At 56.4% G+C, this 27,063-nt stretch overlaps 1 protein-coding gene across 1 annotated transcript in view; it reads right to left on the bottom strand.

Moving 5' to 3' along the window:
- Positions 1 to 5,505: 5,505 nt before the first annotated feature.
- Positions 5,506 to 27,063, bottom strand: part of FGF18 (fibroblast growth factor 18) — a 32,527-nt gene continuing 10,969 nt past the window's right edge. The window contains exons 3-5 of the mRNA XM_066342012.1: positions 24,674 to 24,854; positions 13,059 to 13,165; positions 5,506 to 6,147 (exon numbers count right to left, since the gene is read on the bottom strand). Coding sequence (XP_066198109.1) covers positions 5,881 to 6,147; positions 13,059 to 13,165; positions 24,674 to 24,854 — 555 coding nt within the window. The 3' untranslated portion in view covers positions 5,506 to 5,880. The remainder of the gene's footprint in view (positions 6,148 to 13,058; positions 13,166 to 24,673; positions 24,855 to 27,063) is intronic.

Here is a 27,063-nt window from a genome sequence, read left to right as displayed (position 1 = left end):
GCTGTTCCTTCGACCTGCGCTGCCCTTCCCCACTTTCTCCTTGCAGTTCAAACTCCACGCAGCCTTCCAGAGTCCCCTGGCCTCTCGCCCTCTACCAGTGAGTCCCTTTGCCTTCTGTGCATCCAAAGCTTCAGAGCTCCCGGCTGTACACGCTTCTCTTGTCGGTCACAGCACTCAGCTGTGAGCCTCTTGGGGTCCCCCATACCCCACCACATTGAGGCAGCTCCATGCCCGCGGCTGGGGGAAGGCAGGCCAGCGGCCATGGTCCAGGGTGGAGTATCCGGCCAGAGACTGGCCGTGTGTGTGTGTGTGTGTGTGTGTGTGTGTATCTGTTTGTCTGTGTGTGTGTGTGTCTGTCTGTCTGTCTGTGTGTGGGGGGGGTGCAGAGAGTACAGATGGACTAGATTGGGGTCTTCACACTTTTTTGCTCATGAACCCTCTAAAATTTTTTTAAAATTTGACCTTTTCAGTAGAATCCATGTCATGCGCAATTCAGTTCATCGAAATCTAATAACTTCACACTGAGAGTGAGTAAACAAGGAGCGTACACCCCAGTGAGGAACTGGGTTCATAGGAACCACTGACCTTTTTTTTTTTTTTTTTGTAAACGTGAAGTGAAAATAGTTCCCCTACAAGTCTGAACACATGTTTAAGACAATAGAAGACACTGACTTCCCTCTGATGCAAGATGTTTTACCAGAAGATGGCCCGGAGAAAGGCCCTCTGGGACCCTTCATCTCCTCCGCCTCGGATCGGATCGTGCGAGGTACTCTGCGGGGACCGCCACCAGGAACGGATGGAGAGAAACGCAGCCGCTGTGCTCTCCTCCCTGTGAATGGCGACCATGACCCCGCGGCACAACCCAAGTCACCCAGACTGGCATTTTCCCAGAATGCTTTTTCCCAAACCTTGAATATTGTCGTTCTAATACATTTCTTTATTGGCTCAAGTCAGTTTTCAAGTGTTTCTGTCACTTGTAGCCCAAAGAATCCAGAACAACATAGGGACAGAGTGGAGGTGTTGGGAGGACTGGAGAGGTAAGATTCTAGAACGCAATAAATAGACTTCCTTTCAAATCCCGGCTTCGCTGGTCAGTAACGGCGTGACTTGGAGTGGGTCACTTTGCCTCTCCAATCTTCTGTCTTTGTGTAAGACAGAGGTGACACAAACTCCCTGGGGTGGGGGGAGGCTGCTTTGAGGGGTAAGAGTCATGTGCAGGATTTGGGAAGTCAGATGAACTTGAGTGAGCCACCTCCCTTCTCTGAGCCTCAGTTTCCTCACTGGGAGGACAAATAACAATAACTATCTCGGAGGATTGTGGAGAGAATTAAATAGGAGAGTCGAGGGAAATGCCCACGCAAAGCCGGCGCTCAACGGATGACAATTAACCCCACCTGGGGCAGGCGAGTGAGACTTAAGTCTATGACACTCTTAAAAATCAGCCAGCACCTCGGACCGGCCCCAGAGGGTGACCGGGGACTGCAGCTGCAGAGTGGTCAGCCCCAGCGGCTGGAGCTGCTCCCTCCGCGAGCCGTGGGGCTGGGCAGAAATTCTAGCAAGTGCTAATTAGGTCGTGAAGCTACCCGAGGGAGGGGAGGAATGCCTGATTAATTACTGGCCTGCTCTGCAGGGGGCCACACACCGGGCCTACCTGCCACCTCCCCTCCTTCCAGAGCTGGAAACCTCAGCCAGGAAGCCAGGCAGTTCGGGACAGGGCGGCAGGCAAGGGTGAGAGCCCTGCCGCCATCTGGTCCCCAACTCGCCGCCTAATGTTTGTAACAGACCCACTACCTAATTGCATGGTCGGGGAGCCGCCTTCACATCTTTAACACCTAATTCACTATTGTTTCTTTGGGAGCCCCAATCCTGCTGCCCGGCTGCGGAGGGAGGGTTCTGCCTGTTTATGGGGCTTTCAAGCCCCAGGCATCCCAGGCCGTCCTTGTTAGGCTCCAGCTGGGCAGGCAGCCGGCAGGGCACCTCCCTCACCTCCTGCACGCAACCTGGGCTTTCCGCCCCCACCCCGCAGCTCACCTGGTTGGCAGGAACCTCCCAGATGCAGCCTCTCCGAGCTGTTATGTCCTCCCACCCACCCAAACCCGCGGCTCTCCCAGATGCAGGGGCCGGTCACCCTCTTGCCTGCTGGCCCTTTGAAATACCAGGACAAGAGCCTGTCTGCTCATTTCTGCACTCGTCATGGCATTACCACGGGTTGGGGCAGGGGGGTCTGGGACCAGGAGACTTCAGCCCTCTTCTCCTGCCCTCTGCTTCTTTGGGTCAGAGAAGCAAATTTGGGAAGGGTGCTGAGAGGGACCTGGCTGGCCACTGAAGTGGCTTCCTGGCCGCTGAACTCCATGGAAGACCCTGACTCACTCCTTTTGCCGCACACTCCCCCCCCCCCCATCATTATCACGATCATCACTAGTCATTGGTCATCTGATGGGCTCTGTCATTAACTCATGGTGCGCCCTGGAGCAAGTCACTCCCCCCATCTGGGGCCCGGTTGCTACCTCTCTAAATGATGGGGGTGAAGAGAGATGGAGGGAGAAAACGATAAAACAGCTCCCACTGGGCAGGAATCATCCCCAGTGATTTGCTCCGCTGTCCCTCTTGAGCAGAACCTCGGCCCCACAATGTACAAACAGTCAGACTGATGAGAAATGCCATACACAGAAAAGATATGATATTATGCCCAAGGTCACATAGCTGGCAAAATGCCCGAACCAAAAAACAAACTCGGGTGACTTAGGTCCCAGATCCCTGTATTCTCTGTGACACTGACATCCAGGGGAGGGTCCCCAGGGGGAAAGGGCTGTCATGAGGCCCCTGGGAATGGGACACACCTGCCTCCTCCCTCTGGTGGGTTGGGAGATGATGGGTCCCGAGGCAGGATCGGGGGATGGAGGGAAAGAGGAAAACCCTGGACCAGATGCCGAGAGCTCCAAGCATCCCGGTGTAGGTCAAGCCACAGCTCTAGGGACAAACAGATCTGGGTTCAAATCCCAACTCCTCTATTTACCAGCTGTGTGACCTCAGGCAAGTGACTCCACAGCTCTGGGTCTGTTTTATGAAGTGGGGCTAAAAATGCCTCCCCAGAAGGCTAGTTGGGAGGATTCGATGAGATCATGCTTGGTACACAGTGGGTGCTCTGAACATGGGGGATGTTACTACTGAGGCTCCCTCCTCAGCTGGACCCTGGAAGCCCGCACTTGCCCCTCCCCCAAAGCAAGTGTCCTAAGACGACATCACCTGTGGGTGGGAACCTTCCCACCAGCCCACTGTGCTTATCATTAGCATGTTTCCCATAGCTCGGGAGATGTCCAGAAAGTTCCGTCCAAACAAAAACTAGTCCCACGTCTTCCAAAGTCAGGAATTCTCTAGAGGGACATGAACATCACCAAGGCCCGTGGCCCCTGGGTGGGACAAAGACAAGGTGTTGGGTGCAGGAGGTGCTGGCAGTCTGTGGGCAGAGAATGGAGGCCAGATGATGGGTAGAGGGAGTGGGCAGATACCAAGGTCATGGCGAGAGCCCAGGCCTCATATCCGCCCGCCCTTCTCCATAGAGAGATCCCTTTAAGGTGGAAGACCCGTCTCACTCCAAATAAAAGCTCTGGTCACGCTCTGGCCCCCTCCAAAACTCTGCCCCCGCCTCCATTCACCCTGCCATGGTCCCACTGGCCCCTCCTTATTCCATGACAGGCTGGTAGGCCTTATCACTCTCTGTTCCCTCTGCCTGGAATGCTCTTCCCCACAGCATTTGCATGGCTGCCCCCTCCAGAGGCCTCCCCTGACCACCCTACCTCAGATAAAGGCCTCATTATCCTCTATCCCCTCATCCTCGTTTACTTTTCCTTACGATTTACTGCTACTTGACAATATATTTTATAACTAGTTGGTTTCTTATTGCCCTTCCCCAAGGGGATGTACTTCCATGAGGGCAGGGGCTCGGGTCATGGCTGTATCCTCAGCCCCTGGAATAGCATCTGGCACAGAGTCAACTCAACATGTATCTACCGGATGAATGAATGAACCACTGATGGAATTCTGGATCCGTGGTTTTCTAACCTGCATTGTTTGGGGCCGGTCATTTCATTTCCAGTGCCAAATAGAGTTCATACCCATCTCACAGGGCTCTATTGTTTATGTTAAGTAAAATTAACAGAGAGTGAATGGAACTAACACATAATAGGTGCTCAATAAACAACCACCACAAAATCATTACTATGACCACCAAGGATCTCAGACGTAATCACCGGGTCATCCCTGACATCCTGGAGCAGCCCTGCCCTGGGGAAAGAAGACCTAGAAGAACGGGTCCTGGAAGTCAAGGAGGCCAGACAGACCCCTGGCACTCTTAAAGAGAGAAACCCCAGGTCCCCGCCTGACCCGGGTCCTCTGACCTCCTCCACCACCACATGGAGGAGAGCAGGGGCCATCATTGCCTTGTTCACCCTGTGCCGGGCAAAGGCCATTGTGGATGCCAAGAATGACCTAATCACTAATCCCTAGACTGCACGCTCCATGGGACGTGGTTTTTTTAGTCTGTTTGGTTCTCTGATGAATTCCCAGTACCTCGAGGAGTGCCTCACACTTAGTGAGGGCTTGGTAAATATTATTGAATAAGTGAATCCATAAATCAATGAATGAAGCAATGAATTACTGTAAGTGACCTTCCCTGTGGGCTGGGATGTTTTCCCCTTGTGTTCTTTGATAAATCCCCAGTGCCTTGAATAGAGAGCCTCAGCACATAAGAGATGCCAAGTAAATGTGTGTGAGAATACATGTTTGTGATCGTATAACTGAATCAACTGTCAAATCAATGATTCATTAGAATGTAATCTCTCTGAAGGCCAGACTGCCATTTGCTATGTTTCAAGCTGCATTCTCAGTGCCTGGAGCAGAGCATGGTTGAATGAATTAGTGAGTGAATGGAGGAATGAATGAATGAGTGCCCCAGCAATCAGCTGCAAAGACCACAGACCAAGAAAAAAGAAACAAAAGGGGCCGCCTTGTCCCGCCCCCCACACCCACCCCCAGCCACCACTCAATGCCTCAAGGTTTTTTTTAAATAATTTGTCGATTGTTTTTAATGGTTGAGGCAGTAATACTTGGTTCATGAAACTGCAATATACAGAGAGGTGAAATAAATAGCTTATATATATATAATATATATAATATAGCTGGTTTTAAAATATTCCCTTATCATTGGTGTGCTAGGTCACGTGAGTCACGGAAGGTCGATAGCAGCATCCTGCAGACTGCGAGCAAGGCAGGGTCACCGTGATTGGACGAGGCCGTCTGTCGTCAGAGGTCGAGGCGCCGAGAATTCCGAGGGGCACGCCTTCCCTGCGCGGTGTCTCGGGACAGCTTGCAGTGGACAATAAATAAATGACTGCAAACCAGAGAGCGATTTTTGTTGGAGTTTGGGGCGGGGACAGGAGATTGGGCGGGGGGGAGGGAGTCCCTTGGGAATGGGGGGTACTACCTTTTTTTTTGCGTTTTATTTTTTTATGTTTTTTTTTGTTTTTGTTTTTGTTTTTTTGCTTTTGCTCTTAGAACCTTTGGGAAAAAGGACTTTGGTTTCTCAGAGTGTCGTTTTCCTCATTCGAGTCCTCCTCTGGGGACGAGTTGAGAGTTGTCTGTTCTGAGAGAGAGACAAGCACCTGTGCGTTGACAAAACAGTCCCTTTGCGTGAGTCTTTGTCATAGGGGGTTTCAAGTCAACAATTAAATCCTTATTGTGCCCCCTCCCCCAAGAGTCTTAGTTCAGTTTTTGTCTTCTTGGAAACACAATGTACAAAAATAGAGCTTCTTCCTTATTTTTCATGTAAAAATATTCCTCTGGTGCAGTTCTCTGTGAGTGTGGGCACGGGCCGGGTGGCGCCTAGCCGGGGTGCGTGGGCCGTATCCGCCGGGACCTCTTGGTCACCGTGGTGTACTTGAAGGGCTTCTGCAGCTCTGCCTGCCCCTTGGGGTAGCGCTTCATGAAGTGTACGTCCTGCTGGTTCTCCCGGGTCTTGGGGCCCTTCCTCGGCCGCCCCTTCTTGGTGAAGCCCACGTACCAGCCGGAGTACTTGGCTGACATCAGGGCCGTGTAGTTGTTCTCCAGAACCTTCTCAATGAACACACACTCCTTACTGGTCCCATCAGGCTGCAGGTGGAGAGAGGAGAAGGCGGTGAGAAGGGGCAGGGCGGGTGAGAGGGGCACAGCTACTGGAGAGAGCATGCGCAGGGGGCTGAGGCTTAGGGCAGCGCAGGAGAGGGACTAACCAAGCTTTGGCCTCAGTAATTTCCGGATCTGCAAAGTGAACTTGGCTTGACCCCTGTATCCTTCCCCCTCTTCCAATTAGGTAACAGAGTCCCGTGAACATTCAGGAATCCATCCCTTCCCCGCTCTCCACCCTGTAGCCAGGAGCTCCCACCTCAACCCTATGAGAGCGAGAAACCCAGACGTAGCCAATCAAAACATGACTTCCTGTGATTGGTGCAGGGCTGGACATGTGACCTGAGCCATCCAATCGGCGTTCCTTGAGACCTTTGTATAAGCAATGCCTAGAAACATAGGCTGTCCTAAACTTGGGGAACGCGTAAGGCTGAAGCATGCGCAGCCATTCTGTCTGACAACGAAGCCAGCCTGGAAGAAGCAGGCGAATAAGAGAAACCAAGTCCTGGTCACATCCTTTACTTTCTGAACCGAGCTGCATCCGAAGCTCCGGTTCCATCACTGTTAGGTAGGCCAATAATAAATACATCATGTCCTTTGAACCAGTGGGGACTGTGTGCTGGCACTCGCAACAGAAAGGAGTCCCAACAGATGTGCACAAAGCCTAACACTACGTCAGCTACTCAACTGCCGCTCAACTCCACTGTTCTATAGTTAAATATAAGTTACATTTAACATGGGATGTGGTGCGTTTTCACATTTGGTGTGAAGAGGGGTGGGAGCTTCCCAAAATAAGAGTTTGATCAGGGCCAAACCCCGCAGCCTGTGCCCTTGCTTTGGAGACTTCAGGCTCCTGGCATGCGTGAGCTCCCTGGGAGCCCATGCCCGGCAGGGAGCGCTAGCTTCAGACTCAGGAGCTGAGTCAATTCTAAGGCCTCCTGTGTGACCTCAGGAGAGTTCATTCCACTCTCTAAACCTCGGATTCCGTGCCTTACCAAACAGGGACAGCGACCCTGTATCACAGAAATGTTGTGATGACGAAGGACGCTCATAGCCTGGCGCACAGTAGGAGCCTGCTGAACTATTGCTGAAGACCAGGTGGTTCAGACGCTCTGACTCTCCTCTATGGGTCTGGTCTGAATAAAAGGTGGTGATCAGCGGGGCTTGGAGTCTCTGCCCGGAGACAGCCAACTTGCTGGATGTGGAAGAGTGGGAGACACGCAAAGTTGGAAGGCCTGAATTAGCAGCCCTGGAGTTTCCAACGAACATCTCCAAATTTAGGCCGGGCCCACTCCTCGTTACGGACGGCTGCCCAGCCAAGTTGGAAGCCCAGCGGTCTGGCCGTGTGTGGAGACTGAGGTGCGAGCTCCAGCCTTTTGTTTGAAGTGGAAAACCGGCTGGAGCTTCCAGGAACGTTCACCTTTGAGCGGAGGGCAAGCTTGGGCTCTGCAAAGTGCTGAACTTTGCAGAAAGGGACAGGCAGGGCAAGAAAACATTCTCGGGAGGACGAGATCTTTCGAGGAGGCTGTGGAGCAGGCAGGGGGAGGGTCTAGGAGACAGATGCAGCACCCAAGGAACAGAATGGGCGGGGTGAGCAGTGAGGGAAGCCAGAGGACATGTACAACGGGGGTCGAGGGGAGTGGTTTCTGGACACTGGGTTCCCCATGGATAATTCTGGAAGCTCCCTATCCAACCTGAGTCCAGATCCCTTGGCTGGTCTTGATGGAACAGTCAGAGCAAATGGAACAAAGGCCACACCATGCTGTTTCTTCACTCTAGAATACCTGCCTGGAAAACTGCGTTCACATGTCAAGGCTCAGTTCAGTAACTGTCTCCTCCAGGAAGCCTTCCCTGACTGCCATCTATTTCCCTGGGTATTTACTTCCTCCTCTTCCTTCAAGATGCCATTCAAGCATCAAGCTTTATTGGATTCACATACTCCATCTTCTAGACCCCCTTGGAATTCATTTCTCCTTCCACCTCCCAACAGAGCGTATCTGCCTGCCTCCTCAGCAGCCCAAGAGCGTCAGGAGGTCAGGACTGCTTCTCAGTTGTCCTCAGGGCTCAGCACAGACGTTAACCCAAGATGGGGGTGCCCAGAGCATTTGTGACCAAATGGCTGTGAATTCTGTTGGGATCAGAATGGCGGGGGTGACACTGGGAAGGGTTTTCCCCTACAAGAAAACAGACTCTGCCCCCTGATCCCTTACTAACATCCCCCAGATAGTTCTGAGCAAGGAGAAGCCCTACCTGGGGACATGCTGAGAAGGGGACAGAGCCAGCAGAGGGCTAGCGCTCTGTGCCTGGCCCACATGACCTCCCTACTCGTTCATTCGGCATTTATTCATCGCCAACCACAGGCCAGGTATCTCCACATACATCATTTCATTTAATTGTCTGAACTCACCGAGGTGGACGCTACCAGGGAGAGGAAAATGGAGTCCAAGAGGCAAAAGGGCTTACCCAAGGTCAGGGAGCTTACCCAAGGTCACGGAGCTGACCCAAGGTCATGGAGCTTCCCCAAAGTCACGGAGCTGACCCAAGGTCACGGGGCTTACCCAAGGTCACGGAGCTTACCCAAGGTCACGGGGCTGACCCAAGGTCAGTGGCAGAGCCAGGATCTGGACCTGCATTTGCCACAGCAGCTCACTGTCCCTGTCCAGTTCCAGACACACCCACAGGGAGAATGGGTATGGCAGCAAGGGCAGGGGCCACCAAACCCCGCACCTGCCAGGGCCACCTCGGCATGCAGCAAGCTCTTGAGTGTGCAAGGGCCAGCACAGTGCCTGGCAAACATGTTCACACACGTCTGGGTTTACTTAGAGCAGTGATTTTCAACCTTTTTCATCTCATGGCACAAATAAACTAATTACTAAAATTCTGCCGCACACCAAAAAATACGTATCATACTTTTTGCTGATCTGACAAAAAATAATTAGGCATAATTTTGATTTATGCACACCAGATGGCTATTGTTGTGTTGGCTGTTGTCTTTTTTTTTTTTTTTTTTTACTTTGACAATCTGAGGGAAAAGAGGTCAATGCCCCTGACTAAATAGTCAGGTACTGCATGTTTTAAAAAAGTCATGTGGCACACTGGTTGAAAATCGCTGACTGAGAGCATTGGAGAGCTGGATTTCGGGCTGAAATTTTCAATAGCCCAGAGTTCAGGAGCCCCTGGGAGGAGCCTTGGGGCCCTATTGTGGTCACAAATCCCCCAGCAAGAACTCAGACACAGAGGATAAGACACCAACACAGGCCACAGGCCGCCACACCTGGGCTCAACCCTTGCCCCTGCTCTTGATGAGCTCTGGGACCCTATCAGCTGCGGAGATCTGAAAGTACCTGTGGATGGGGCTCACGCCCAGCAATGCTGACACCACTGATGCAGATAAGCAGACACATCAGCAAGATTTAGAGAGCGAGCCAACATCGCATCCCAGAACTTCAATGATTTGGAGTCATCTCCTCCTACTACCACTTCCAACCTCCTTCTATCCAAACGGGAGTCTATTCCTTCCATTCAGTGTGAAGGCTGAATCCTGATGACATCATCTGGCCCCTCCTGTCTTACTTGCAACTAGAACGACCCTCTGGACGTTTTCAGTTACACAGGCAGAATTTTCCTTTTTTGCTTAAGGCATTTTGAGTTGGGTTTCAATCACTTACAACCAAAGCAGTCTTCACAAAGATGTGGTGGCGAGCAGGGACACCCCCACCCCGGGAGGGTCTGAGGCCCCAGAGAGGACTCACCAGTAATCACACAGGAGGGGACAGATGAGGAACGAACCCATCTGAGTCTCCAGAAATGGGGAAAAATTGCCTAGTACATAGCGTATCACACTCAACTATTTATGGAATGAGAGGGAGCAGTACCTCGTGGGCCAGTCGGATGTGGGTCCAGAGAGAGGGAGAGGAGCAGGAGCCCCGGGCAGGGCACGTGACTGGTACAAGGCAGCAGAGGGAGGAGCTGCAGCCAAGGGCCTGGGGCACCTGAAAAGCCTCAGTTGGGGGCTCAGTGATGTGCCCAGCGGTGGCCACGTTGGCACCTAGGGTCAAGACCGCCTGAGAAAGCTGTCTTATGAAGCCACTCCAATGGAGCCCGAGCCTAAGCTGAGGCCCAGGGTGCCCACAGGTAAAGGAGTGACTTAGTCCTCTGGCTTCAAAGTGGAAGGGAACTAACATTTAACAAGTGCCTCTAAGTGCCAGCATTACTGTTCCCATTTTACAGGCACTTTGACTCCCTGGCCTGATGTGCAGAATTGTGGCCGCAGGTTAAGGGTCAGTCCTCAGAAAGCAATAACCGTATTTCCATTTCTGTGGTACCCTGGCACACTTTAGGGCAGGTCAAACAGAACACAGGGGAAGGATCCAGAATGAGCCCTCAATGAGCTCCCACTCTAGTGGGGAACATAGGTCAGAAGACAGACAGTGACGACCCCCGTGAGCAGACCAGCAACAGAAGACTGTAGGGAAGGGGCTGTGGGCTCCCAGGGGGGTGGGCGACGGGGTAACGAGCAGGGATGCAGGGCAGAGGGAGGGGGGCAGGGCCGTCCCGGCAGAGGGTCTGGCATGTACAAAGCCTGCGGGGAGTGGAGGCTGGCGGTGCCATGTAGCATGTGTCTGAGGCCAGGGAGCAGCCGCCAGGGAGTATGGCCTTTCTCCCCAAGTGCTGAGGACTGGGGGGGGCGGGGCAGAGGAGACCTGATCCCTTGTGCTTTCAAGAGCTGAAGGAGGCCAGGCGTGGGGACAGGTCTGGAGCTGCAGCCTAAAACCGGGAGGGAACCCAGCTGAGGCCACAGTCCCTGCGTAGGTAAGAGGCCAGAACAGAGACAGGAGTTAGGGACAAGGAAGAATCCAGGACCCGAGGCCTGATTGGCCAGGGAGCCTGTGAGAGCCAAACAGCCACCCAAGGGCCCAGCAGGAGCCAGAGAGAGTGAGGGGTACTGCGACGGGCACACGCCAACAGGGGGACCTCCTCCTGGCAAAGTCGGGACAGGTGCATTTGGGGACGCCCTTGGAGCCCCCCCCCCTGCTCCCCACGGGGCCAGCCTAACAGTCGGAAGCCTGGAAGGGGACGGTGGGGGAGCCGCAGCGAGGGGGCGGTCCTCCCTGGACTGCGCTGCGCCTGCCTCGCCTCCAGCTGAACCGTCCCCAATATTAATGACGGGAGAGAGGGCGAGGGGGCAGGAAATCGGAGCCGGCTCCTGTGGAAGCGGTGACTCAGCGGCCAGCCGGCGGGCGGGCGGAGGGCGGCGGGCGGCGGGGAACGGCCCGAGGGGACGGGGCTGCTCTTTTGACCCCACGACGGCCCTCCTGGGGTCAAGATGCCGGGAACCGCGCAGACGGGAGGGAGGGGCTCGCGGGCACTGGGCACGGCAGGCTGCCTGCCGCGCCCCTCCTTCCAACAGAGCAAGAGGAGGGGCCGAGCCTACAACTGCGAGCAGGTTGGGCCTGGGAGCCGGCCCGGGCGGGCAGGAGAACAAAGCGCCTGACGCGGGGCGGCCGCGCCGCCACAGGAAACGCACGGCCAGGCCAGGGGACCCGCGCCCACCGCCGCCGCCCCTGCCCCGGACCCCTCCGCCGGCCGCCGGCCTCCGGATGCGGGAAGTGAATCACTAATTGAAACCACTCGTCATCCCCCGGAGCCGCGCGACGCGGTTACTATTATTTTGTTTGCCCCGAGAAGCTGCAGTTGGTGTGGGCAGCACAGCTGTGCCTGCCGAGCGAGCGGGGCTCTGTATCCCGCCACTCCAGGGTGGGACCCGGGACAAGAGCTCGCCACCGCCACGCCTGCGCTTGCGCATCTGTGAAATGGGAATGGCAGTGGCCCCCACCTCCTTTTGGGGAGCGTTTTTCGTTTTGGGGTTTTTTTTTTAGTTTGTTTTGCTCAGTGTCTGGCAGCAAGTAGATGCTCAATTAACGGAGGCGGGTAGTAACATCATTATTAACAACAATCCGCAGGCTCGGGTCCCTGGCCTATTGCACTGTCCCGGGCCACTCCCATATGGTGGATGGAAAGAGGGAGGAGTTGGGAGAGTCAGGAAATCAAACACATGGTTTAAACAAGACTGGGTTAACCCCCAAAACAAGGTGTAATAAATGTAAATAAATCAGCCAAACAGGAGACACCATCCTCCTTGGAATCTGGGACCAGCAGAAGACCCCCCCCCAGGGGTTATCCAAGTTGGATCTGGGGGTAAGGAGGGTCCCTGCAGAAAGAAGGGGTGGCAGGCATGATCCAACACGGAGGTACTGCCAGTAACACCTTCCGCTGGAACACCCAAGGATAAGTGAGGGTGTGATCTTCACAAACAAGCACACCCGGGAAAAGAGGGGGGACGCTGAGAAGCGGCATCCGTGGAGGCTCAGAGCCCCTGGCATGCGGGTCCACCCAACCGCACCCCCTCCCCTGCCCTAATTTGTTACATGCAGCTCTCTTGCCCGTTCCAAAGTAATAAAATCTTCCTGAAACGCTAGAACCGTGAGGCCCAGCGCTGACGAGGCGGCTGGGTTCCGGAGCCTGGCGATTGTTAAAACAACGCGGCAGCCCGGCCCTCCGCCGGCTGCTTCCCTGTTCCCAGACATCAGGTACACGCAGGCGCAGGCGGGGAGCCCCCACTCCCTGGGGCCTCCCTCCTGAGCCAGCCCGAGCTCCACGTCACCAGGAGAGATCAGGGGCCCTGTGTTCTCCCCAAAGTTACAGTCACGGGCTGCAGGAGCCGGGCAGAGAAGAAAGGGGGACCACAGTGGGAATGTCACATACACACTCCCCCCCGCCTGTTTGCCATTTGGGGCTGTCATGGATGGCCCTGGCATGGACACACTGCCCCAGCTACCCAGAGCCGCCGGAGGGGCAGTGCCCAGGTTCCCCCGCATTCCAGACCGACCGTCACTCACCTTCCCCACAAGCTTGCCTTTCCGGTTCATACACAGGTAGAATTCCGTCTCCTTGCCCTTGATCCGGACTTGACTTCCGAAGGTGTCTGTCTCCACTAGGAGCTGGGCTTCGAAAGGCAGAAGCAGAAAAAGACATGCTTTTTTACCAGGGCAATGGTTTGGCCTAAAGATTCAGTGACACAATCCCTGACCCCCACGTCCCCCAAATCGGGCATGGGATAGGCCTCTGCCAGGTCCCATTAGAGCACCTGCCCCAAGCCCTGGCCGGTTGGCTCAGTGGTAGAGCGTCGGCCTAGCGTGCGGAGGACCCGGGTTCGATTCCCGGCCAGGGCACATAGGAGAAGCGCCCATTTGCTTCTCCACCCCTCCGCCGCGCTTTCCTCTCTGTCTCTCTCTTCCCCTCCCGCAGCCAAGGCTCCATTGGAGCAAAGATGGCCCGGGCGCTGGGCATGGCTCTGTGGCCTCTGCCTCAGGCGCTGGAGTGGCTCTGGTCGCAATATGGCGACGCCCAGGATGGGCAGAGCATCGCCCCCTGGTGGGCAGAGCGTCGCCCCCTGGTGGGCGTGCCGGGTGGACCCCGGTCGGGCGCATGCGGGAGTCTGTCTGACTGTCTCTCCCTGTTTCCAGCTTCAGAAAAATGAAAAAAAAAAAAAAAAAAAAAGAGAGCACCTGCCCCAAGCAGGGAGGGGGAGGCAGTCCCCACCTGTTCCCCAACCCTCAGCCTCTCTTGACGCAACTTGGGACCCAGATGGCTCCAGCTAGAGGGCAGTTCTGCCCCTTGTGGCTAACTACCAGGGTCTCTTCTCCTCCCTTCAGCACCCACCTCCCGTAGCCCCTCAACTCCTTTCCCCAAAGCGGGGCGGAGAGCCACGCAGATAACCTCGGAGAAGGAGCCGTCTCTGGAATAAGGGCACAGACAAATGCACGCGAGTTCTCACGGGCACACACACGCTCTTGCACGCCCACACACACGCAAACACGTGCACACAACCTGTCTTGGGGGATATCAGAGGCCTCTTCCTCCAGGGCAAACGTTTGGGAAATGTACTCGCGTCCCCTCCCTCGTCCCCGCCTTTGCCACTTGAAGTGAGGAAGGCTCAGGAAGGGGAGGCTACCTCCAAAATGTCATTTTCCTCAGTCAAGGTCACCAAGGCTGAAAGGGAACGAACTTCCTGGAGCCCAGAAGTCCCAATCAGGATGGAATAGCCCCTGGTCCTGGGTCCGAGACCTCACGCTAACCCACCCATGGTCCTCAGGATGGAGGTGTCCAGAGCTGATCTCCCAAACCCCTGGATGAACAAGGATGTCAAATGGTCAAAGGAAGACTGTCCCATGATTAGGCATGTGGTGTCCAGACCCCTCCCTGTCCCTCTGCTCACCCCCATTTTCTCCCGAGTGGGGTCCTGTGTGACTTTGGAAGGCCACGCACACTCCCGGAGCGCGCTCTCTTCTCTGGTCTTGAATCCCCACACCCTGCCTTCTTTGCCCATTCTCACCCTTCCATTCCTGACCCTTTGCTTCCTAGCACCTGCCCCTCCCTCAGCCACAAAACTTTAATTTCGGTGACAAGGGACTTGCTTCTCCATAACAAAAATCATAGCCCTAAATACAGTATCCTTGGAGCCACAAAGAGCAGACCTCAGTGCCCCTAAATACACTAGGTATGATTTTAATTTAAAAAAAAATTTTTAAAAATATATACCCTGGTGCCCTGCTGTGAAAATTAAAACCATCTGGAATGCAGGATTTCCAATAATTAATCTAGCCCTCCTTTGACACCACTGCTAATTAAAATATGATACCCCACCTTTCCACGGAAAAAAAAAGAAGAATTTACATAAAATTTAAAGATCTAACAAGAATTTAGTAACTCTAGAAACAAGGGGGAGGGCACATTCTTCTCTTCAGCCTCCCCCATCTCTAGTAAACACTGAGTCAAGAACATTAACCAACAGCAAGATAGAGGTTACAAACCCCCATCCTCCCTGCTCCCCTTATTTCAACTGCCCTGTAACTCTCCCTTAGAGCTCAGTCCCTGGGAACCCAGGGCCCAACTTCCCCACAACTCTGGGACTCGCTCTCCACCTCCCCTCACGGCTCACGACCCTTCGGGCATGGGGTCGTGGGGTCAGGAGGGTCTGCAACGCCAGGAACTTCAGAAGGATGTAGCACGTGTCAGGATAGGTGAGAGCTTGGGAGTGCACAGATCTGGGTTTGAATCCCTGGCACAACTGTATGCCCTTGGGCCTCAGTTTCCTCACCTGTAAAATGGAGTATATCATCCATGATCTTTAACTCAGCTAATCTGAGGGATTACACAGAATAGTGCCGGCAAGAGCCTAGCGCCTGTTCTCAGGGCAGGGTAGGGAAGCTTGGGACCTGTTGTTCAAGTCTGCTAACAACTGTGAAACCAAACTGTTTTCCTAAAAGCAAATCCTACCCAGCGGACAACATCAGATGTGTGTGTTGAAGGGCCAGCGTGGAGCAGAGCCTGCCTCTGAGGCCCGGGTGCCCTCTGACCTCAATTCCTCAGCACCCTCCAGGGCTGCGGACACCCCACCCAGAAAAGGCCTTGGGCTGGGACTTATGAAGTCTGATTCCATTTCTGGTGTTGCTATCCTGGGCTCTGTGACCTCTACACCCCCGTGAGCCTCAGTGTCCTTACCTATCCAAGTGGGGGCTCGACCTTATCCTGAGTCTCTGAAATTGGGGGCAGGATCCAGGACAGGGGTAGGGATGGGATGCTGTAAGGACGAGATGTGGCCTCAGGGCTGGGGGGGACAGCGCCCGATCTGGTCCCCTGTGAGCTCACTGAAGTCACACTCCATAAGCCTAAGTATCTTTGTCCCTGCTGTATAGTGCAAGACGCCGGGCTTCAGAGAAGCAGCACGGCAGGAAGGGGAAGGGCTGACATCAGGTCTGCCTGCTTTTCTGCTGGAGCCCGAGCTCCCGGGAAGGACCCCCAGCTCCGGGGGAGGACCCCCAGCTCCCGGGGACACGGCTCAGAGCACACCCCTCCACCGCTCAGCAGCCGCAGCCTGCCACAGGAAGCCCTGGCCTTCTCTGAGCAGCACCCAAAGGGCCCGGGACTGGGGCCCGGCTGTTTCTCCGCCCCCACGAGCCGGCCGCCCCCACCCCAGCGTGGGGAGGGTCTGCGCCTGCCTCCGTGCCAAGGGAGCCAGAAGTCTGTTCTCCCCCGACCGCAGCGGGCCATGGAGTGACCTAGACTCCACTCAGCGCATGACGTAATGAAGAGGGAGCCTGGCCAGAATTATGTCAAGTCTTTGGGGAGTAATAGCAGCAGCAGTTCTCAGAAAGAGAGAGAGAGAGAGAGAGAGAGAGGAGAGAGAGACCCCACCCACCCAGGCCAAGATTCCCCCAGAGCCGGCCTGGTCCTCAGCATCACACTGCCCCCCACTCCATGACCCAAGACCTAGGCCACCAGAGGCAGCTGGCACCTGGGCACCTCAGCACTGCCCAGCTCTGTGCTCGGGCTGGACCAGGCCGGGCTGCAGGAGGCGATGACATTATCTCACTCCACTCCTCATTAGACCTCCTCATCACCCTGGCTGCTCCTCCGGGCTTCACGATTCAACAACCTCCTCCCTCTGCCACTCTGGCCTCTCACTAGCCTCCCCCTACGCGTCAGCCAGAGCGATCCTCGCTGAAAGCCTCCTAGGGATCTCTGACCCACTGAATAGCCGGCCTCTTTACAGGGACCCACATGGGCACGTGATCTGGTGCCTGCCGACCATCCCCGCCGCCAACCCTTGCCCACAGCCCTCCTTGCTGTCCCTCTCTCGCACCTCCAGCACACGCCCGTGCCTCAGGGCCTTTGCACTTGCCATTCCCTCTCCCTACAGAGTGCTTTGCCCAGAGCTTCCCTTGAGTGGTTTCACATCTCTTAAGTTGCCACTCAAATGTCACCTCCTCAGAGAGGCCCTACCTGGCCATGCTGCCCAATGTCATACCAGCCTTCCTGTCCAGCACTAGCCACCCCCTGCTCCATTGTCCTCAGAGCTCTTCTCCAAATCGTCTTATTTGCTACCTTTTTTGTTGCCTGTTTGTTCACCGGAAGGTAACTTGCACGAGAACAGGGTCGAACCTGTTTTGCTCATCACTGGGATTTCCAGCACTAGCCCATCCCTGGCTCACAGTAAAGGGCCCATCAGTAAATTTCACTAGATGCAGAAATGGCCTTGTGAGGGAGGCCTGCATAACATTACAGGGAACGAGATTCGGGGAGGTGAAGACACTTGCCCCAGGCACATAGCCGGTCAAAGAAGGGCAGAGGTTTGACCCAGTGCTGAGGCCACAGTCACAGCCCCTCACCGCTCTGCTCCCCACTGGGAGGGTCATTCCTGCTGCTCCCTAGGCTCTGATCTCTCATCCACCATCCCAAGCCGTAGGTCACTATTGCACATTTTGACTTGCTGTGTAACAGAGGGGAAAACCTTGTCCCTCTCTGGGCCAGGACGAGGTGACCCAAAGGCCTCTTTCAGTGCCACCCTTCTAAGGAGTATTCGTAACTTACATTTATTTACAGCTTACGATGTGCTGGGCACTGTTCTAAATACCTTACATGTGCCTGGCCTGTAGTGGCGCAGTGGATAGAGTGTCAATCTGGAACACTGAGGTCGCGGGTTTGAAACCCTGGGCTTGCCTGGTCAAGGCACATATGGGAGTTGATGCTTCCTGCCCCTCCCCCCTTCTCTCTCTCTCTCTCCTCTCTAAAATGAATAAGTAAAATCTCAGAAAAACTAAAACAAAAAAAAGCACCTTATATGCCTGATTTCACTTAAGCCTTACAACAATCTCATGAGGTCAGAACTATTATCGTCCCCATTTTATAGGACAGAAAACTGAGTCCCAAGGTCACACAGTGATGGAGTTAAAACCCAGGGAGGATTCCAGTCGGGGCAGGCTAACCCAGAATGGTCTCTGCCATCTCCCCGGCCCCGCCCTCCTCCCCACACCAGTGCCTCAGGCAGGGACAAGGGGGAGGGAACACCGAGGGCGCTCAGGGAAGGCCTTGGCTTTGACCTCACATTCTCCTGATAGAGGGCTGTGGTCAGAGAAGCTCACAGAGTCAAAGGTCAGGGCCCATCCTTCCCGGCTCCACTTCCAAATGCCCTTGAGGGAGGAGGGGGTCCCCCTAGGGTGGCTCTCAGAAAGACACCTTCAAGCTAATACAGGAAGATGGGGGGCCCTCAGGAACACCCACGGCTCCAAACCACAGCCAGAGAGGCAGACATGGCTTCAGATCTGGTCAAGGGAAGAAGAGGCTCACGAACCCGACGGGAAGTGAGTACAGAGCCCCGAGAGGAAGTCCACAGAACAGGTCTCCCCGGGCTCAGCACAGAGCCAGGGCTGAGCACCTGCCTCTGGCTGGGGGCCAGGAGCTCGAAGGAGCCGGTCCCTTCTGCAGAGAGGAAAGCACACAAGGGAAGAGAGTGGAAGGAAAAGGGACTGGCAAGAAAGCCCTTTCTGTAAAAAAAAAACAAACGCATGGGGCACGTAAAACACAGCACTAATACCTATCTGAGCATTGGCCCCCCGCCAGCCCCGCGCTGTGCTTGGAGTCCGAATGGGGACTGTCTCACTAACCCCTCACAATAACCCTATGAGGTTGGCACTGTGATGCCCATTTTACAAATGAAAAAAAAAAACAACAAAACAAAACTGAGGCTACACAGTTAAGTTACTTGCCAAAGTCACATAGTAGGGGCAGCATCTGAGCGACTCCAGAGCTAGTCCGAGACAGAGTCTGAGCCAGGCAGAGCAGGACAGGCGGGCGGCAGGCCGGTGACGGCCCGGAACAGAGAGGTCACGCGGATTGACTGATGGGCTGGTTCCAGTGTGAGTCCCTAGGAGGGCCTGGCGGGAGGTGATCCCGGGCCTCGCTTTGAAGACTTTGGTCTGAAGGGTCGGAAACAGCCGGGAAGGACACGGAGAAGCAGCCGGCGGCTGGAGAACTGGAGGGACCCGTACAAAGAGCGCACGGGAGACAGGACCCCGAGAGAGGGAGCTGAGAACGCAAAGCCCCGCCCCCCCAAGACCTGTGAGCATGGGGGGGCTTGGGGGCTAGGAGCCAGTGAGAGGCCGGGCAGGGCCCCCCGCACGGCCCGGCTGCCGCTGGCCGAGACCATCCCAATGCTGACAGTGCTGCTGGCCACCCTCCAGGTGCCATCCTCCAGTGAGGAGACGTCCTTGCCACAAAGGCAGTGGGAGGTGGTACCGAACTGGTGCTCCCTTCCTCCCCTCTGCAGATGGACCAGGTAGGGAGAGCTGGGGTGGGGGAGAAGGAACCCCTGTCTGGAGACGTTTCTGCACCACTGATTGTGTGTGTGTGTGCCTTTCTCCAGAGGTGCCCTGGTCCTCCTTCTCTTGAAGTCCCCAAGGTGTTTGGCGGGCTGGCCACGTGGGCTCGCCGGAAAGGAAGAGGGAAAGAATCAATAGAATCGATTCGGAGCTATATTTAATCCTTGCTTGTAACTCTAGTTGTGGCCATTTCAGCTCTGGAGTCAGCGAGGTGTGGGTGGCTAGTCCTCTGGGGACAGAATTTGTGGGACATGAGCTCAGAAGGCAGGGGTTGAGACTGAGACATAAGTGCCCACCCCCGGCTGGGAGAGCGAGCCCCGAGCAAAGCTGAGTCTGGAGCACAGGAAGAGGCTGACTGGCCGGGAGGGTGGAGGGAAGACCTACTGTGAGCCAAGCACAGTGCCCCTGGCACTCCCGGAAGCACACGGGGCTCATCCGGGCACGCACCGGCTCACGCGGATACTGCGCACCTGTTTATGGTTGGCTCTGCGCCTGGGGACACAGTGGTGAACAACCCAGACAAAAGGCCAACCCTCAAAGAGTCTGCGCTGTCACAGGAGAGACAGAGAGGGAATAACTGACCACGTAACAGAATGTGAGGTGGCAAAAAGTGCTAGGAAAACACGCCCAGGAGGGGACGGAGGCGGGAACTCTCTGACGAGGGGACAGCTGGACAGAGGCCATGAGGCCATCGGGGGTGGGGGGGGTGGGAGCACGTTCTCAGGTCGGGGGGACAGCCCAGGCAAAGGCCCTGGGGCTGCAGCAGCGTGAGCGTGGACAGGGCGGAGAGCCCGGGGTCGGAGCAGCCATCAGGAGACAGGCCACCAGGACCTGGATTTCGTTCCAAGTGAGAGGAGACACGGTCTCACACGGGGACCGCTGCGTGGATAATGAGCGGTGTGGGTGGTGGGCTCTGAGAACAGGGGTCTCCATGGCCTCGGCCACCCCGGTGCGCCAAGGCACCTCGCTCCTCGCTCCTTGCTCAAACCGCCCGCCAGCAGGTGCCGGAATGAGGGTGATGACGGGGACGGGAGCACCCCTGCCACTCTCGTCACCAGCTCAGCAAAAGCCCGGCACAGCCCCCAGACCTTCCTGCAGAGCCACGCGAGCCAGCCCTGAGGATGCTTCGAGTTGCCTCATAATTGTTTTATTCACTCATCCAGCAACCCTTAAGGGAGGAGGGGCGTCCTTGTCCTGGACATGGGGACATGCACAGAGGTCACTGCTCTCAAGCAGCTCACATTCCCTCAGGGGCAGGGTGAGCAGAGGCTCAGGAAGGCGGACCGGCGGGGCGGGCGGACTCCACGGGACCCCGGGAGTGGAGGCATCTCAGGAACCTCCAGCACGACTAAGGTGTCCCAGCCTCTAGGAAGCCACACTCTGGCTGCACGCCCCGGCCCCCACGCCCCGGCCCCGTTCACGGTGAGGGAGCCCGGGCACAAGGCGAGGACGGGAAGGGCCCCGGATCACACAGCAACTCGGGGACCGAGGCTCTTCCTACTCTGAGTCGGCCCCAAGAAAGGAGCCTAGCCCGGGCTCTGGCCCAGGAGCTCCTGGAGGGGTGGGACCAGGTGTGTCCTACTCCACCGTGTGTCCCCCGAGGCTCAGTAACTGTGCCAAAGGAGGGAGGCACCCCAGGGTGAACTGGGAGGAGACCCGACCATACCCAACAAGAGGCTCCAAAGATGCTTCCTCGTGGCCTGAGACAGCAGGGAGGGTATGCAGATTCTCTGCCACTTGGAATCACAAAGAAGCTCATCTACCCACAGCTGACAGGCCTGCGCCCACTTAGGGGACAGAGGCGGGTTCCTTCCGGACGTCCCAGGACCCAGCTCCTGAGAGGGGGACCTCAGCCGGAGCCCAGGACGGCTCCCCTGCACCCAGCACCGCAGCGATGAGTTCACACGCTCGTTATTAATAGTCTGGCTTTAATAATGACAGAATCTCCTGTCTCAGGACATTCTCTGGGTCCAGTTGCCCACTCTGCAGAGGAGCCAACAACGGGTCAGAGGCTGACTCAGTCCCCGGTCTCCAGCCCGGGTCTCCAGGTGGAGCCTACACGCTCAATCCCTCCAAAGACCCCCTCCTTGCTGAGCACAGGCCTCCAGTGGGCTGGCTCGGGCCACCTGGGCACTGCCAGGCCTGGGAAGCTGGCTGATGGCAAAACCTGGGGTTTTGTTTTTATGGGTTGTTTTTTTTTAAGTTTTATCAAGCAGAATAGCCCTCTGCTCAGAAGAAAGCGGGCAGGAATACCCAATCAGAAGACTTATAGGAGCAGATTGCCCCTACACCACCGTCCCAGAGCCAGGGCCCGGGCTCTGCCCCTCGAAGATGCAAGGCCTGTTACCTGCAGCCCCTGTTCCTGCCGCCTCCGGGTCCCGGCCTAAGCGCAGGAGCTTAGAGGCAGGTGGACTGGGGCCTCCTCATCCTGGCCGGACCCGTGGAGAACTGAAGCCCAGAACCAGACGTGCTGCCCCACGCTCTGCGAGCTGCTCAGCGGCAGGCCAGCAGCTGGCCTCCTGGTCCCGTGCTGTTTCCTTGGAGTGGCAACTGCCCACAGGACAGAGGCGGCCAGGAACCAGGACCGGAAGGGGAAGAGCTGATAGAATAATCCCAGGTGGGCAGAGCGGCCCCACCCCCACCCCCACCCCAGGTAACCTACAACCCACCTAAGCCTCCAGCCCTCCGGCCAGCATCCTTCTCCCTCTGGAACCCTCTCCGCAGCTGAGAGCCCCTTGCTCCAGGAGCAGTCCACACTCAGGGTCCTCAGAGTGCTGCATGCAGGGTTAGGGGCCGCAGAGAGAGCCCCTTGCAGAACAGCATGGGACAGAGCCCCGCTGACTCTAAGCAGATGTCACCGGACGGCTCGCTGCCCTGAGGCAGGCACACCCAGGTGGGCCTGCACCACGTGCCTGCCCACGGACTCGAGCGCCTCCAGACGCCGCGGAATCTGAGATGCTGCGTGTTTGTGGGATTCCGGACTCCGGGCCCTGACGGGGGTTCTGTTTATACTTGGTGTTCGCTCCAAGACTGAGACTCCCGGACTGTACTCTGATGGCCCTCGTTCACTCAAACGGACCAAGCCCTGATGAGAAGGAGGGAGCCAGTTCTTGGACCCTCCAGGGACTACCAGCTGCCCCTCCCCCACAGGCAGGGCAGGCCCCTGACACATCCCCGCCCTCCTAGCATGGCTTGGCCACATAAATCACCCTCCCAATAATATTTGTATTGATTATCTAGATTGGAAGCCTCAATTGGCTCCATTGTCTTACTTCCTCTCCCAGGGTTCACAGATGGGGTCCTGTCCCTTCATCTGTATTTCTAATGTGACATTTAAATGGAGTGGCCGCAGTGCCAACCAGGCCCCATGCTGCCCCGGGTGCTGGGGGCTGGAGAGGGGGTTGGGAGAGAGAAACAAACATATTCCTTGAGAGAGAATGATTAAATCTAGAGTGCGTCGAGCTGGAGGAGAAGCCAAGATGGCCAGTCCCCGGGTACTCCAAGTGCCAACCGTCAGTACCACCTGGGCACCGCAGTGAGAAACGTGGAGCTCAGCCCCCCCTGGACCCACTAAACCAACGTCAGCCCTTTAACGAGAGCCCTCGAAGTCCCGTGCAGGTTAATGTGGAAGAGGGGCTGCCCTGGTCCACACCCTGAGTTGTCCAGAAGGGAAACAGAGGCCCAGAGAAGGCAAAGGGCGTGCCTGAGGTCACACAGCAGGTCAGACCCCAAGTCTCTAGTTCAGGCAGAGGAAACTGAGGGCAAGTGGCTTCCAGAACGGGGCGGGGGGGCGCCCCACCATTGGCCGGGATCCTCTCCCTCCAGGGTTCCTGCCTCCGGTCTCTGGGCGCGGACAGATGGTTCAGACCAGCGTCTGACCCCCCTGTACTCTCCCAGCCTGGAGGGGCCGGTTAGAGCTCCGGGGACGCCCCAGGAGGGCACCTCCCTCCCGCCCGAGCCAGCCAGCTGCCCCTTCCCTGGCAGCAACTGGACAGCAGATCCCAGGGAAAAGCACCACCTGGGTCTGCCCAGCACAGCCAGACGTCGGGAGGAGGGGGGGCATGGAGGGACAGAGGCCCCAGACCCGAGAAGCGGCCAGCAGAGGGCCTGGCAGAGGTGGGGACCTGGCACCGAGAACTGTGGTCCAGGGAAGGAGGCAGAACTGACAGAGAGAGAGAGAGAGAGAGAGAGAGAGAGAGAGAGAGACCCAGATGAGAGGAAGAGCGGCCGGACTGAGAAAGGATGGAGGGGAAGAGGGAGGAAGAGGAATGGAGGCGGAAGGAGCGATGGGGCAGGGAGAAGGGAGGGAGGCAGCTGGCTTGGGGACGCGGAGCCGGGGTGGCCCAGCCCTGCATGGCCTGGCCCGGCCTGGCCCAGCCCCCAGTGACAGTGCAGCTGCCACACTTGGGCCCTACCAATGAGGTCAGTTCTGCCCTGGGGCGGAGGGAAAATAAATGGTGTCCAAGATAAAAGGTCCAAGAAATTATTTGTCTTGTTGTCACGTCTTGACTGCAACGGGCAGGGGCGGGCGGGGCATCATCCCAGAAAAAAAGCAGGGGCTGGCAGGCCCCCAGCCCCCGCCCCTGCCTCCCAGACCTAACAGCTCCCAGACCCGGGCCTGAGAAGGCAGGGACGGCAGGGGGTGGTCAGTATCCGCTCAGCATCCGTCCCCAAGTCCCCTCCCAGCCCTGGGAAGGCGGAGTCCCGCCTGTTTCGCTCAAGGCTAAGGGTCTTTGTGCGCTGGCGGCTTGGGCAGATGATAGTTCTCAAATACACAATTCCTGGGTGTAAGCCAGGTCAAGAGGATGGTGGCCTAAGGTACTGTCCCCATGACTCAGGTATACAAGTTCAAGCTCAGACGCTCACACGCTCACACAAACACACTCACACACCAGGCCGATTCTCACCACCACCAGCAACATCCAGAAATCATTACCCAGAGGCTCCCACCCCTCTGAGCCCCTGAAGGTGGGGTGGCGAAGCAATGCCATGGGGCACAGCCACCTGCCTTAGGCCGTCCCCAAGCAAGCCACTGATAGCCAGACAACTGCCGTTTATGGGACGTTTACCAGCAAAAGCACCTTTCCTTCAAGTCTTAAGTCAGTGCTCCCTACGGGGCTCTCAGGGCTGCGCCACTGTGCCCCCATTTCACAGATGAGAAAACTGAGGCCCGGAAAGGCTCCGCGTCAGGTGCAAGATCACACAGCCAGGACCTGGCAGAGCTGGGATTTGAACCCGAGATCTCTGAGGCCGGGAAACATGTGCACGGTGAGAGAGGAGGGGCTGTCACCTACCATACTTGTCCCCGTCCTCGCCACGGGCGCTGATCCTGCGGCCCAGGACCTGGATGTGCTTCCCGCTGGTCCGGCTGTAGAGCTGGTACAGCCGCAGCTGCTTACGGCTCACATCGTCCCGAGCCCGCGTCTGGTTCTCCACGTGGATCCGGAAGTCCACGTTCTCCTCGGCCGCCAGCACCTAGACGGAGAGAGGAGCGACGGTGACCCCCACCTCCCCGGCCGTCCGGGGTCCCCTGCGTGCCAGGGCCTCTTCTACGCCAGCTCTGGGCCAGGCCTCAGCATGCACCGTAACTGCCCTGTTACCACCCCCATTTCACAGATGAGGCAACTGAGGCTCAGCCAGGTGAGTGACACAAGTTGCTCCAGGTTGCCCAGCCAGGAAATAGCAAAAAAATGAGGCCTAGGTCTACTGGCAACAAAGCTCACGCTCTTTCCTCCGCGGCCTCAAGTTAGAGCAAGAAGCGCGGGGCAGAGGTTCCTGTCGCGACCTTGAGCTCGGGATTCGTTCTGTCTTGGATTCCTTCCCAGTGAAACGGGAGAGGACGGCCCCGGCCCTGGCTCCATGCCAGGGCGGCCGTGAGGATCAAGTGAGCGAGTGGGCAGAAAAGTCCCCAAATCGATATGGAGGTGGGAGAGGGAGAGGGAGCCCGGCGCTGCTGTTTGGGTCTCGGTGAGGAGGCGGGAGTCCTGGCAAGTCCCATCCTGGGAAAGAACGGGCCAGAGTTCACTGTCACCTCTCCTACGGGGCCTGATGCTAAGGAGTCCCCTCCCGTGCTCCTCAGGGTCCTCATGGACCACCAGGCGTCTGCTCACCCCCCGTCTCCTGTTGGAGAAGCCTTCACTCTGCATCCCTAGAGCTTCATTCGGTTCATGACCGACCACGTCCTCCAGGAAGCCGCCCCTGACTATACCAACACTTACTTCTCCAGTTTCCCTTCACTGAGCACAGCCTCTCACCCAGACAACTGGCACCCACCTCCTCACCGGCCTCCTGCAAACCCCGTCACCTCCTGTGGTCCTCCTCTCCACGTACTGCAGGGCTCCTCATCACATTTAGATAAAAACCCCACCGTGGCCTCAAGGCCCTGCGGGAGGAGCCCCTGACTGCTTTCCACCTTCATCTCCTCCCGCTTCCTTCCCACCAGTGACCCTGGCTGCCTCATCCTGCCTCTGAGCATTTCACACTGAGAGCAGTGCACACCTACCTGCCTCAGGGCCTTTGCACTTGTCTCTCCTGCGGCTTCCATGCTCTTTCCCAGATTTTTACATGCTGGCTCCTCTACTTCATTTGAGTCTCTGCTCAAGTATCACATCCTGAGACAAGCCTTCCTTGACCGCTTTTCTGAGGCAGACTCCTCCTCTGTCACTATCCATCTCTCAGCCATGCTTTGTTTTTCTTTCTACCATTTCTCCACCTGACATAACATCTGTTTATCTGGTTTCCGTCTGTCTCCCCCTCCGACTAGACAGGCAGCGCCATGAAAGCTGGAGCTGTCTCTTTGTCATTTGCTAATATATCCCCAGCACAAAGCACAGTAGAAACTCAAACATCTGTTGAATGAATGAATGAAGAAATGAAAAAATGAAAATTGAAAAGATCAGGAGGCCTGTCGTTACATTTCATATTAAATTAGCGTTTTCTATGCCTTGCCAATTATATGTCTGTCCCACCTCATCTTAACCATAAAGCTGAACAATTCTTAAAGCCCGGACAGTGTTCTAGGTTTATTCCCTGTGCCCACAAGGTCTGGCACAATGCTGGACACAGAGGACGTCAGTCCCACCAAAGCAGAGCCCACTTAGCCCATGGCAGAGCTCTTGGGACCCAGGCTGCGCCTGTCTGACCCATCAGCTGGGAGCTGCAAAAGTCAGGGACCATGTTACCCTCAGGGCTACACCCCACGCCCAGCCCAGGGTCTTGGCCCCCCACTCATCTTAATCTAATCCCCCCCCTGCCCAGCCTGGGTCCCAGAAGCACTTGAGCTGAACCACATTATTTACCCTTCACTACCATCCTCAGGGCGGAACCCACATTACAGCTGAGAAAACTGAGGCTCCGAAGCTGAATGGACAAGGTCAGTCACAAAGCAGGCAACGGCCCCGAAGCCTGGCTTTTGGCCCCACCTTGCTGGGCCCTGACTGCCCCACCAGGGCCATCAGGAGCAGGACCCAGAGTGTGTGCCACTCCCTAGGTAAGGGACTCCAAGCAAGGTAGTACCCTCTCCAGGCTCAGTGTTTTCACCTATAAAACAAGGGTGATAATAATGGCACCCACCCCCTGGGTGCTGGAGTTAAACATATAAAGTCCTGGCACAGCGCCCAGTGCCAAGGAAGTGCCCAGCAGAGGAAACCACTGAGAATGCCGGACGCCCTGGGAGGGGCTCTCG

The sequence above is a fragment of the Saccopteryx leptura genome, chromosome 6 (genome assembly GCF_036850995.1).
Source record: "Saccopteryx leptura isolate mSacLep1 chromosome 6, mSacLep1_pri_phased_curated, whole genome shotgun sequence".
NCBI lineage: Eukaryota > Metazoa > Chordata > Mammalia > Chiroptera > Emballonuridae > Saccopteryx > Saccopteryx leptura.
This window is presented reverse-complemented; position numbering and strand designations above follow the sequence as displayed.